This window comes from Vulpes vulpes, chromosome 2 (genome assembly GCF_048418805.1).
Source record: "Vulpes vulpes isolate BD-2025 chromosome 2, VulVul3, whole genome shotgun sequence".
NCBI classification, from domain to species: Eukaryota; Metazoa; Chordata; class Mammalia; order Carnivora; family Canidae; genus Vulpes; species Vulpes vulpes.
The window spans coordinates 148,876,494-148,890,482 of record NC_132781.1 but is presented as its reverse complement, the minus strand read 5'-3'; the positions used below and the strand labels follow the sequence as shown (position 1 = coordinate 148,890,482).

The following is a 13,989-nucleotide window of genomic DNA, read 5'->3' as shown; positions in this document are numbered from 1 at the left end:
TTTTTTTTTTAAGATCTTATTCATCTGAAAGAGTAAGAGAGGGAGCATGCGCATGCACACACAGGCAGGGGGAGTAGCAGGCAGAAGGAGCAGGAAGCAGCAGGCCCCTTGCTGAGCAGGGAACCCGACTTGGAGCTCAATTCCAAGACCTTGGGGGATCATGAACTTGAGCCAAAGGCAGATGTTTAACTGACTGAGCCACCCAGGCACCCTCAGTATCTTATTATTTTCTTCCCTTTTTTTTTTTTAAGATTTTATTTATTCATAAGAGATTGGGGCGGGCAGAGACACAGGCAGAGGGAGAAGCCAGTCTCCATGCAGGGAGCCCAATGTGGGACTCAATCCTAGGTCCCCAGGATCACGCCCTGGGCCGAAGGCAGGCGCCAAACTGCTGAGCCACCTAGGGATCCCCACTTTTGCGGTTTACACGACTATTTAGGGAAGAAGGTAGAAAATTTTACCTCATCTGAGGCTCCTGTTTCCAATAAATAAAACAGTGTATTTAGGGGCCAAGGAGGAATTTAAAATTCCAATCACATTATGTTCAAACTGAAAACAAAAGAAAGCTAATCACACAAAAGCTACTTAGAAACCTACCACAAAGTGTCAGAAACTATGTTGATTCTCTGAAGCAAGATGCCTTTCCCTGTCCTTAACCTCTTTTCCAGACTTTGTCCCCTATAGGTTATTCACAAAACACTAAGTAACTAATTAGTACTTGCAAAGTGAGAGAGAATACAGCTGACCCTCAAACAACACAGGTTTGAACTGTACGGGTCCACTTACATGCAGATTTTTTCCAATCAACACAGTATAGTACTATAAATGGATTTTCTCTTATTTTTTCTTAATAAAATTTCTCTAGCTAACTTTATTATAAGAATATAGTACATAAAAAAAAAAAAAAAAAAAAAGAATATAGTACATAGGGCAGCCCGGAGGTTCAGTGGTTTAGCACCACCTTCAGTCCAGGGTGGGATCCTGGGGTCCCAGGATCGAGTCCCACATCGGGCTCCCTGCATGGAGCCTGCTTCTCCCTCTGCCTGTGTCTCTGCCTCTCTGTCTTTCATGAATAAATAAATAAAAATTAAAAAGTTTTTTTTTTTAAAAAAAAGAATATAGTACATAATATATGCAACATACAAAATATATGCTAGTGGCCTGTTTATGTTATTGGTAAGCCTCTGGTCAATAGTAGGCTATTAGTAAAGCTTTTGTTAAGTAAAAAGTTACATGTGGATTTTTTACTATGTGGGAGTTGGTGTCCCTACCCCTGCATTCAAGGGTTAACTATATTTCCATGTAACTTAAGAACTTCTGATGAAAATTATTTTCAGGACAGTCTGGGTGGCTCAGCAGTTTAGCGCCACCTTCGGCCCAGGGCCTGATCCTGGAGACCCAGGATCGAGTCCCACGTTGGGCTCCCTGCATGGAGCCTGCTTCTCCCTCTGCCTATGTCTCTGCCTCTGTGTGTGTGTGTGTGTCTCATGAATAAATAAATAAAATCTTAAAAAAAAAATTATTTTCAGTTAGATTCAAACCAGTAGCCTATGGGCAGCCCGGGGGGCTCAGCAGTTTAGCGCCGCCTTCGGCCCAGGGTGTGATCCTGGAGACCCAGGATCAAGTCCCACGTCAGGAGCCTGCTTCTCCCTCTGCCTGTGTCTATGCCCCTCTGTGTGTGTGTGTCTCTCATGAATAAATAAATAAAACCTTAAAAAAAAAAAAAGTAGCCTAGAAACAAAAACTAAATATTGCAATTAATTTCCTAGAGAAAACAAAATGCAAATTTCCATTTTCTTGAAGTAAATGTATATTCAATTTTGCTTTTCATTTGTTGAAAATACTCTGCATATATAGACTTTAAGGGGACAAATGAATAAAACTGCAAATCCAAAAATTTTTAAAGATTGCTGTCAACACTGTATCTCCTATAAACTTAAAAACCATACTAAGTGCCCAGTTTTAAAAATAGCTAAGTTTAAAAGGTACTAGTTATTTGTAGTGAAAAATTAAAACACTACACACTCACTAGAACGTGGATTCCTTCTTTTTCAACTGGAGCTTTATCATATGTAGCATCACAAACTCGAACCAAAGTTGTCACTCCATACTTCTTAAGTTCCTTTAAAGAAGAACAAACATAAGGGATACTTTTAGAACCTGCAACCAAAACTTTAAAAATGTACTATTATAAATTGAAGCAATGAGACATCATTCTTGGACAAAGATCAAAATCATTCTCATTGTAGCAATATATCAAATGGACACTCAGGCTCTTAGGGGAAGCACCAACACAATCACCTTTCTAAAGGTAACAGGTCACAAAAACTATAAAAGCACATATACATTTTGACCTAGAAATGCTACTTCTGAGAATTTACACTAAGAAAGTAATTAAAGACATATATAAAGATTCAGGTACCAGTGTGCTCAGCATGGGCTTTTTAGAATGGTAAAATGATGGAAACATTAATGGTCCAAAAGCAGGGGAACTGTTAAAGTATGTGACAGCTATAAAAATAATACTAAAAAGGTTGGGGGAAGATTTTTTAAAACATAGTGTGATCCTATCTATGTGTATATAAGTAAATATACACATATATGCAGAGAAAAACATCTAGAAGTTAGGTACTAAGAGTTAAGTATTTTTAAATTGTCTTTTGCTTTTATGTACCTTCTGATTTTCACATAGTAAAAATACTTATTGTTTTTGCTTTTTTAATTTCAAGAAACAAAAGCAGGGAACCTGGCTGTCTCAGTCAGTGGAGCATATGATCCTTGATCTTGGGGTTGTTGAATTCAAGCCCCCTGTTGGGTGTAGAGATTACTTAAAACCTTTTTAAAAAATTAAATTAAATTAAAAAAACAAAAGTAATATTGAAAGTAAGATTAAAAAGTGATATCATAGAGTACCTGGGTGGCTCAGTCAGTTAAGTGTCTACCTTCAGCTCAGGTCACGACCCCAGGGTCCTGGGATTGAGCCCCAAGTAGAGTTCCCTACACAGCTGGGAGACTGCTTCTCCCTCTCCCTACCTCCCTGCTGGTGTTCTCTCCCTCTCTCTCTCAAATAAATAATTTTTTTAAAAAGTGGTATCATATTACAAAGCCAATAAACATACAATTATAGCCAGAGCCTTGCTCCTTTAAAAATTTTCCTATAGTAAGGCCTAATCCAGCGACTATCTATCTTCGATGGGCCACCAACATCTTTTTATAGTTGTAGGACAGTGGCCTCTGCCACTTTTGGAGTCTATGACTAAGGAATCCACAGGCTGAAAATAGGATCACATAATTCAACCAGGCTTAAAGGTGACTGAACAACCCTAAGGGCACATAGGCCTGAAATCAACTTGTACACTGTGTACACAAAGTTAAGCAGCTCTGGGAATTAGAAGTATAAATGAGCAGGAATAGTTATATCCTACAAGAGGTGTTGATTAGTCATTTGGTTATCTAAAGAGTAAAGTCATTTTAACTGCTAAAGGACTTTTTCACAAAAAGGCCTTCTAAAACAGACTCGGGATAGTTGTTATTACATGGAGTTAATTTTTAAACATTTCAAAATATAAAACAAATCCTATTAAAATAAACTCCATAGATGCCATTCACTGAAAGGTTATAGTAGAAATTTTTATAGTATTTGTGTCCTCAAGCAATTCAAAATCTCTTCTGAACTCAGTTTTGCCATCTGTAAAATGAGACGGGTAGATTTAGAATCCCTGGGAGTTCATCCAGCTCTCTAAGTCTAGTCCATAAATATAGCAGAGAAAATGAAGGGTCTGACATAAAAATGTTACCTGTAACACCTTTCCTCCCTGAAGGTTCTGACCCTTGTATATGATGGTTACTATTGCTAAACAGTTCTGGAGTAGGTTTTTATCAAAAGTGGCCAGAATATTTGAGGCAGACATGGGTTTTTGAGTCAGAGACCATTCTACCATATGCTATAACCTTTAGGGAAATTACTAAATTGCCCTGAACCTCAGTTTCCTAATCTGTAGGAGGGACAAAATAATAGTACCCATACCTCATAGGGCTATTTTGAGTAAATGATATAATACATAAAACTGCTTACTGTAATGTTGGGTACATACTAAATGTTCAATAAATGTTAATTATTTTTATTTTTAAAAATATGGGGCAGCCCTGGTGGCACAGCGGTTTAGAGCCGCCTGCAGCCCAGGGTGTGATCCTGGAGACCCGGGATGAGTCCCACATCAGGCTCCTTGCATGGAGCCTGCTTCTCCCTCTGCCTGTGTCTCTGCCTCTCCCTCTCTGTGTGTGTGTGTGTGTGTGTGTGTGTGTGTGTGTGTGTCTCATCAATAAATAAATAAAATCTTTAAAATAAATAAATAAATAAATAAAAATATGAACTGCTATGTTGAAAGGATATTAAAAAAAAAAAAAAAAGACTACATAATCTCTAAAGTCTCCCAAAATCCCACAAATGTTCTTTTAAATATCTGTTGTAACTAATTCAACTCAATTCAAAGATTGGTAGGATGACCATCCATATCCTAATCACAGAAATAAATGGCTTTGTGGTAAGAGATTTCTTTATAATGGTATAATGGTGTTCATTTATAACTTTACAAATTAATCAAAAAGTAAAAAAAATAAACTAATCAAAAAGTAGACCATACTACAATCTTACCTCTGTGAACTTGTTGAGGGTAGCATTGGTAGGGTTGTGAGTTATCAGAAAACGCATATTCTCATAGGAGATCTCCACAGGGGCTGGACGGTTCATTATGGCAAATAAAAAGTGTGAGCGTGCGTGTGTGGGTGTGATGGGGAAAATGAAAAAAAAAAATCAAATCTTGAAATGTTTCACAGCAGAAAACATTAAAAAGACCACTAAAATGCCTAATATCGATCAGTGTTTTTCTCTATTCAACTTGTTTATTCTTTAAGAAGCTTCTCTCTTCAAGGTAAGCAGAAGTATTTAGAATCCACTTGAATCCAAATTCAACTTGGGCCTCAATGTCTGCAGATGGATACCTTCGGACTCCAAAAAAAATCCAACTACGTTCAAAACTTAAGTAGCCTTTACTACATTTAGGCACTAGTGAGACAAGTTAAAAGTGTAGGTTGCTTTCCACTTTTGTTTACTTGATGCTTAATTTTACTGGAGTCATTAAAAGAAATATGCTTGCAATAAAAAAAAAAAAAAAGCCAACTATTTCTGAGGCCAGTCTCGGTGTCCAGAGTCTTCAAGGCAATGTTAATTATGGCACATAGAACCCCCAAGCTCACTTGTCAGCGAAAACGCTGTGCTGAGCCTGGCAGAAGTCTGCCCTCACGCTCAGAATCGCCATAAATGTGCAACGTATATTCCAACGAAAAACCTAGAGGAGAAAAGCATAAATAAAATGAACTGGAGGTTGACAGCATAGTGAACATCATGCTCAAAGTCAAGAATATGTACTCTATGAGTCCAAAGACATTTGAAAGGTCACCAATTCTAATTAATTCAAATTATTGTCATCTATGAAGACTAGGATAAAAATGTAGATCAAGAGTTTTAAAAGTCAGAAATTCAAAAGTCTGTCTTTCTTTTTTCAAAAGGGAGTTCAAAAAAATTTGTGTTAATAAGATTTGTAACTCAAGTCATTTTTAAATGACCTTATTTTTAAATATAGTTATTGAAAGATCCTTAAAGAAACCTTCCCTCCATAGATTCTTCATAAAGTTCATAATGATCTTATTCTTCTGCTTTGATGATTAAGTCCTTCACATATACACTTTAATTAAAATAAGATATATTTGTAAATGGATGAAGGATATTTACCAAAATTTCACTTTGAGGATTTAATTCTTTCTATCCAAAGGATATGTACCGGCCCCCAATTATAACACTAGTCCATAAAGTACTTTTTAAAAAAATTAACTTATTTTCCTCACAACTCTTGAGTAGTTGTTACCACCTACAAGGAATGAGGAAAGAGGATCAGAAAGTGAACTTTCTTCATGACTTATCTAAGGCGAATGTCTTCTGTTAGTCCAATGTTTTTTCCAATGTACCATAATGCCTGTTGCCTCAATTAATGCATAAATACCATCATTTCAAGTCCAATTTACCTTTTTTCTCTCTCTCTCTCTCTCTCGCTTTTTTTTTTGAAAGAGTGTGAGGGGGTTTGGTAGGGTGAGAGAGAGAGAGACTCTTTAAGCAGGCTCCATGCTCAGCACAGAGCTCAATGCAGGGCTTGATCTCATGGTCCCAATATCATGACCTGACCCAAAATCAAGAGCTGGGACGCTCAACTGCCTGAACCATCCAGGCACCCGTAGTCCAGTTGACCTTTTAACTATTTCTCACAACACATCACTACCTCAAGAGTACAAAAGCTTGTCTAAAGGTCAATGATTCGGGATCCCTGGGTGGCGCAGCGGTTTGGCGCCTGCCTTTGGCCCAGGGCGCGATCCTGGAGACCCGGGATCGAATCCCACGTCGGGCTACCGGTGCATGGAGCCTGCTTCTCCCTCTGCCTGTGTCTCTGCCTCTCTCTCTCTCTGTGACTATCATAAATAAATAAAAATTAAAAAAAAAAAAAATAAAAAAAAAAATAAAGGTCAATGATTCACACAGCTTTCTTCTGCCCATACCAAAAACAAGGTGAGAAAGTGACAGAATTTTTAATATAATTCTGGGCCTGTTGCACTGAAACACAGCAATCTTTATAGTTAGCTCAGAGTATCAACAAAATCATCATCTTTATAGTTAGCTAGTCAGAGCATCAACATAATCATAAAATCCTCTGGGGGCACCTGGCTGGCTCAGTTGGTAGAACAAGTGACTCTTGATCTCAGGGTCGTTAAGTTCAAGCCCCATGTTGGGTGCAGCAATTACATACATACATACATACATACATCCTCAGAAATAAATAGCTCTGGAAATAGGGACAGGGTCTAAGTTCTTTCACTTGCCTTTTCTCTAATCCACCAATAAATGCTTATTTAGTAGTCTCTCAAAAGAGGACTGACCAGACAGAAAAAGATATGAAAGAGGGCCACAGAACCATTTTCAGGAAGAAACTAAAATATATTTAAGAAAGAACCAAGGCCTACAAACTTTCAAGCCTACTCTATTCACAAGTCTTTTGTAATATTCTTATGGCACTATGTAAGTTACATGCTTGTGACTATATTATCATGGACAACACAAAACTAGAACATTCCTAAAATATGAAAGATATGTAAGAAATTCAAAATGGCAATCTAACCTCAGCAGAGGTTATATACTACAGTAAAATCATGAAACTTCTAATATTCAAACTAAGAAAAAAATACATACCACCACTTTCCTAACTGTAATCCCCAAACACAGGCACCTTAGATCACACATTTCATAGGGTATTCCTTGTGCAGTCAAGGAATTTTAAAGCTAGGAGAAGGGCATCTGGGCAGTTCAGTCAGTTAAGTATCTGCCTTTGACTCAGGTCATGATCTCAGGGTCCTGGGATCAAATCCCACAGCAGGCTGCCTGCTCAGCTAATAGCCTGCAGCTCCCTCTGCCTGCAGCTCCCTCTGCTTGTGCGTGCGCGCTCTCTCTCTCTGTCAAATGAATAAAATCTTTTAAAAAAATAAATAAAAATAAAGCCAGAAGAATCTTAGAGAGCAACAACAACTCCAATCTTTAAAAAACAAACAAACAAACAAAAAACCCAAGATGATGTTTGGGAGCAAGAGAGGTTAAAATGACTTAACTAAGACCACATGACTAATTAGTAGCAGACCAAAGACAAGAACCCAGGTCTCCTAACTATTCATTTTTCCTTCAATTTTGATTATGGCGGTATCCACATATTTTTCAAGTCATAATCTTCTTCATGTAACTATAACTTTTCTTCAAATATTTGCTTGGATGTTGATCTACAACTCTGTGACCTTAAATAAGGGGAGAAAAGATTATTAAAGTAACCATTCAAGAACAATGCTCTGCATGCAGTGAAAAGCAAAACACAAGGAAATTCTAACCTGTTTGAATCCCTTTGGTTAAATGATGTTATCACGCTAATATGTGTGTCAGCTGAGTAAAGGCACTGAAAGACCTGCTTTGTAGTGATGGCCAGGCTTGAAAGGTTACATCTCTAGCATTAAGTTTTCTACCTAGTCTCCAATGTTTGTCTGCTCAGCAAAGAGAACAAGTTTTATGCCATCTTACTCCTCCAACCTCATTTTGGAAGGACCACTTCCAAAGATAAGGATTCATTATTAGATTTTCAATTCTTAACACACACTGAGATCCCCGGCAAAGGAATTTCCGTCAAACGAAACAGTATGTTCTATCAATGTTAACAGATACATGATAAAAACAATCTTCTGTTCCTTCTCCCACCCCCAAGAGTTCAACTATGCATCAACAGTTAAATGCTCTTGCACCTGTCAATTCAGATAAACTAATGTTAATTCCTGTAACAGACATAAGAATACAAAGCAGTCTGTAAAAAAAATCATTAACAGTCTACCACAGCTGGAAAGTACTCAAAAGTTATAAAGCCTTGTATTTTAGCATAAACTCAGCACCTGTACATCTGACAGGAAAACTTTCTTCTAAACCTGTCTCCTCGGGATCCCTGGGTGGCGCAGCGGTTTGGCGCCTGCCTTTGGCCCAGGGCGCGATCCAGGAGACCCGGGATCGAATCCCACATCAGGCTCCCGGTGCATGGAGCCTGCTTCTCCCTCCGCCTGTGTCTCTGCCTCTCTCTCTCTCTCTCTGTGACTATCATAAATAAATAAAAATTAAAAAAAATAAAAATAAACCTGTCTCTCTGACATTAAGTGATTTTGCCTTTATAGAACCTTTTCTTTTTTTAAGATTTTATTTATTTATTCATGAGAGACAGAGAGAGGCAGAGAGAGAGGCAGAGACATAGGCAGAGGGAGAAGCAGGCTCCCCATGGAAAGCCTGATGTGGGACTCGGATGTGAGACTCAATTCCCAGACCCAGGATCACGCCCTGAGCCGAAGGCAGACACTGAACCGCTGAGCCACCCAGGCATCCCTATAGAACCTTTTAAATGTTGAATTTGGGACATTCCCATTTCCTATGCAACATTTCCATTTTTAACCAAAGAAGGTGACTTCACTGGAGTATTAGAAGAAATGGTTTGTGACAGAGAAATCCTTTTAAATCAAGAAGGGAGGGAAAAGAGAAAGAGCAAAAGGAATGAAGAAAGAGGCTGGAAGAACAAGCAAGCAGAGGCCAACCAAGCTAAGATAGCGTACTACCAGTAAGACTAAGTCAGGAACACAACAGAGGCTACTCAAAAACTTTGAAGAGGTTTATGTTAGAGTTTAAATGTCCTGTGTTGATACTCTAGTGCTAACATCTAACCTCGATGAGAATCAAAAAACTCAAATGCATGAATACAACAACAACAATCACTTAATCATTACATATTCTTAAAATGGAAAACTATGCTGACCTTAAAAAAGAATAAAACAGATCTATATGAAATATGGAAAGCTGAGACACTGATAACTGAAAAGAGCACATGACAGTGTGAACAGTACATATTGAAATATTTGAGAGTGCTACATTAGCTTTCAAACCCATCAACTATCTGGAAAGTTACAAAGAGGTAACTGGTTGTCAGGGTGAAGGTTGACAGGAGCTGAAGGCCAGAAGCATGATTTACTTTATCATAACACATACCTTTTGAAATGTTTTGTTTTTCCCATGTACATGTACTACCTCTTTTTTTTTTTTTAATTCTAAGGTGATAAAGAACCCTACGATGATTTACAATTTAACCATGTTCTCAAAAGTGCTATAACCATAGGCTTATAAAGAGCCTTAAGAGAGCTCTGTCCCAGGGAGGCCCGTACCTACACAATTCCAGACAATTTTCTTGTTAAAGAAATTAAATTATTGAGTAAAATTCAGGTTTTTTGGGGATTTCCAATTCTAAATCAAACACATATAGAGAGAACTTGAGGGCAAACCAAACTTATTAAGCATCCTTTTAAAAATCCTGTCAATCCTGCTTCTCTCTCTGCCTGTGTCTCTGCCTCTCTTTCGCTCTAAATAAATAAATAAATCTTTTTTTAAATTTTATTATTTATTTATGATAGTCATACAGAGAGAGAGAGAGAGAGAGAGGCAGAGACACAGGCAGAGGGAAAAGCAGGCTCCATGCACCGGAAGCCCGACGTGGGATTCGATCCCGGGTCTCCAGGATCGCGCCCTGGGCCAAAGGCAGGGGCCAAACCGCTGCGCCACCCAGGGATCCCTCTTTTTCTTTTTTTAAGATTTTATTCACTCATTCATGAGAGACACAGAGAGAGAGAGAGAGAGAGACAGAGAAACAGGCAGAGGGAGAAGCAGGCTCCATGCAGGGAGCCCAACGTGAGACTCGATCCCGGGACTCCAGAATCACGTCCTGGGCCAAAGGCAGGCGCCCAACCGCTGAGCCACCCAGGGATCCCCCCACATCACATTTTCCACTGAGAAATCCTCTATTGAAGTAAATGATATAACTCTCTAATTTGATGGTTATGCCAGGATTCATCAAATTAAAACAGTACATTATAATATAAATGTACAATAAAGAAGTCTAGATCTAAGAAAAAAATATAAAAACAAAGTTCTGGAAAAACAAGCAAGCATACATTTACTGTTACTTTTCTTACCAGAAATTCTACAGGAAGTCATGCAAATTTAAGTCAGCTTGGTTTGTACAAACAGGCAACATGAAAGCATTATAGTGCATAAAGGCTAAAACCTTTATACAGTGCATATAGGCTAAAACCTTGCAACAATTTCTTCCTAAAACAAATTCATCTCACTTCAACAAGGACCCTGCACCTCTCTTAAGTATGAATAATCTGTCTACAGTTAAAAATTAATTCTTAGGGACGCCTGGGTGGTTCAGCAGTTGAGTGCCTGCCTTCAGCCCAGGGTGTGATCCTGGAGTCCCAGGATCGAGTCCCACATCAGGCTCTTTCCATGGAGCCTGCCTCTCTGTGTATCTCTCATGAATAAATAAATAAAATCTTTTTAAAAAATTAATTCTTATGAAGAGTTAAGACATCTTCCTTACAATTTGGCTAATTAACAATTTATTAATAAATTTAACTATTAATAATTCAAGTACTTATTAGACACATACTATGTGTCATAGTACTTTTTAAAAAGATTTTATTTGTTTATCTGACAGAGAGAAAGTACAAGCAAGGGGAGCAGCAGGCAGAGGGAAAGCCCAATGCAGCACTCCATCCCAGGTCCTAGGATCATGACCTGAGCCAAAGGCACTCAACCAACTGAGCCACCTAGGTGCCCTGTGTTAGAGTTTAAAAGTGCAATAGTAAACAAAAATTCTTATCAGAGTGGATCTTTTACTTTAGAAGGCAGAAAAAGGCAAAATATGCCACTGTTATGGACAAAAATGCAAAGCAGGGGAATCTACAGTGCCAGAACGCAGAGGGCTTCCAATTTTAAATAAGGCTATCAGGTAAGGCCTCACTGAAAAAAGTGACATTTTATCCAAGACCTGGGGGTGTGAGCCAAACAGATATTTGAGGGAGCATTCTAGGCAAAGGGATTAGCTGTTGCAAAGGTTATGAGGTGGGGCCATGCTTGGAGTGTTCTAGGAACAGCAAGGGGGCCAGTGCTACCGGAGCAAAAGGGAATGGAATGAATAGGGTGTCAAAGAAATAAGAGAGCCTTACAGGCCAATGTAAGTATTTGGACTTTATTACAAGAAAAATGAGAAAGTTTCAATCAAGAGTGACAATTTATGTTTAAAAAGACCGCTTTCACTGCTATGTGGAGACAGATTATACAAGTAGTAAGAGTGGAAGCAGGGAGATCTGGTAAGAGGCATTGCTATAATCCAAGAGAAATAGCGTGGACCACAGTAGCAGCAGTAGACAGTGTAAGAACACGTCAGTTTCAAGATACACTTTGGGATCCCTGGGTGGCGCAGCGGTTTGGCGCCTGCCTGCCTTTGGCCCAGGGCGCAATCCTGGAGACCCGGGATCGAATCCCACGTCGGGCTCCTGGTGCATGGAGCCTGCTTCTCCCTCTGCCTATGTCTCTGCCTCTCTCTCTCTCTGTGTGACTATCATAAATAAATTAAAAAAAAAAAAAAAGATACACTTTAAGGTAGATCTGTACAGACTGGATGTGAGGTCTGTGAAAAAAGAGCTAAGGCCCTGAGTAACAGCAAGAACTAACAGAAACCTAACATAATATTCTGAGACTATTCAAACAACAAACCATAAAATCATCACAACTATAAAAGAAGAAAAGTAGAGAAATTCATCCATAAAGTACTACTGTATCTACTGCATTCTGACCATTTGGGAAAAAAAGGTGTCTTAAGGACTTGTTCATTAAATAGAACTTAACTTTGCTAACTAGTTTTCTAGTTAACTGGTCTCAAACTGAAATCATACTCCTCTTTGATAAATCTACTCCCATCGCATCAGAGCCTTATAGAAATAATAGTTCTACTTTCTCTGCTACTTATCTTTGTTCATCCCTCTATGGTTGCATTTATCAAACTAAAATTGTATACAATTCAAATTAATGTTAGTTGCCGCCCCCTACTATACAGACCCGGGGAGCTGATAAGGAAAAGAGGTATCATTAAATTCTACACAAATTGGAATCCAAAATATCTGTAAACAAGCTAAAAATAGCTTCTTTACTGCTAAAAAAAAAAAAAGGTTTCATAGTTACTCTCTTGGTTATTCCCACTTTTCCACTTCCTCATTTAAAGAGGGAACTTGAGAATCAAGTTCCAGTACAGAAATCAATAATCACTTATGTGAAAAGAAATTATGACCTTGATGGTGGGAAAATATCTTAACATTTCAGAACCAGCATGAGATACATGCCTGCCACTCAGAAAGGAAAGGAAAGCAATTAACCAACAATCGCACCTGCTTCTGAGAACAGTAACCGTTATTTACTGAAGTCTTGTGGGCCCTGTTCCCACTCAAACGAAAAGGGAGTGGTTTTCAAATTTGTATGTACCCTAGTGATTAGAAGTACTTGTCATTTTCTAGAAATTCCTACCCTCTACAAATAACTCTGAGACAAAAATTATATTAAATATTTTCATGCCATACTCAAAAATATTTAGTTTTCAATTCTGTACTGTTCCTCTAAAGATAAGCAAATTCTCCAGCTGAATTCATTGTCCGAAAATGTTTTTCCTTCTATAAATAAAATTTAAATGGAGGTAACAGGACTATAGCCAATTTTCACTTTTTCTAAAAAATTATTTGAATACCAGTAATAATATTAAAAATCCTACCAGCACAATTCTAATATTGGGTATTATTGATTTCAGTGAATCTTTTACAAATTAAGCTAAAAAGCTCTATTAAATTGATTCTATTCATTCACACTTTTCACTTCCAGGCAAAGGTATCATGGCTATCCTTCGCGGACTTTATGCTTAAAGATTTTAGTTTATGTGCACTTTAAGATTCCCAAGCCTCTTTATTATAAAGTTTAAGCATATTATTTTCCTAAATAACTGTGGTAATCTCCCTTATACGATAAAAAGTAACTCAAATTCAGCAGCATTCCCATATAATTAAATTCTAATATTTGTTTTCTTCTTTTCTTACATCCTTCTTTTAACCTCAAAAGACTAAGTAATTTTCCTGGAGAACAATTTAAGTCTTAACCATTTTAATTTAGTTTCCAACATTAATATACATTAACCCAGAAACAGTGAATTGATTATTTCATTAATAAATGTATTTGAGATTCTGAACTCCAATTGTAAAAAAGCAAATTCAGTAGTGAAAATCAAGAAAGAAAGGAAGAAGAAAGAAAAAGAAAGAAAGAAAGAAAGAAAGAAAGAAAGAAAGAAAGAAAGAAAGAAAGAAAAAGAAAGAAAGAGGAAGGAAGGAAGGAAGGAAGGAAGGAAGGAAGGAAGGAAGGAAGGAAGGAAAGAAAAAGAAAAAAGAAAAAAGAAAAAAGAAAAAAAAAAAGAAAAGAAAAGGGGAGGGGGGGAGGAAATCCAA

At 37.8% G+C, this 13,989-nt stretch overlaps 1 protein-coding gene across 2 annotated transcripts in view; it reads right to left on the bottom strand.

The window, feature by feature from the left end:
- Window positions 1-13,989, bottom strand: part of PTP4A2 (protein tyrosine phosphatase 4A2) — a 30,920-nt gene that overhangs the window by 9,654 nt on the left and 7,277 nt on the right. The window contains exons 1-3 of one of the 2 annotated variants that reach the window (XM_072750398.1): window positions 5,792-5,927; window positions 4,655-5,348; window positions 2,030-2,122 (exon numbers count right to left, since the gene is read on the bottom strand). In XM_072750398.1, coding sequence (XP_072606499.1) covers window positions 2,030-2,122; window positions 4,655-4,750 — 189 coding nt within the window. In that variant the 5' untranslated portion in view covers window positions 4,751-5,348; window positions 5,792-5,927. Of the gene's footprint in view, window positions 1-2,029; window positions 2,123-4,654; window positions 5,349-5,791; window positions 5,928-13,989 lie in introns of those variants that run through there. The other variant, XM_026014385.2, reaches the window with a different exon arrangement.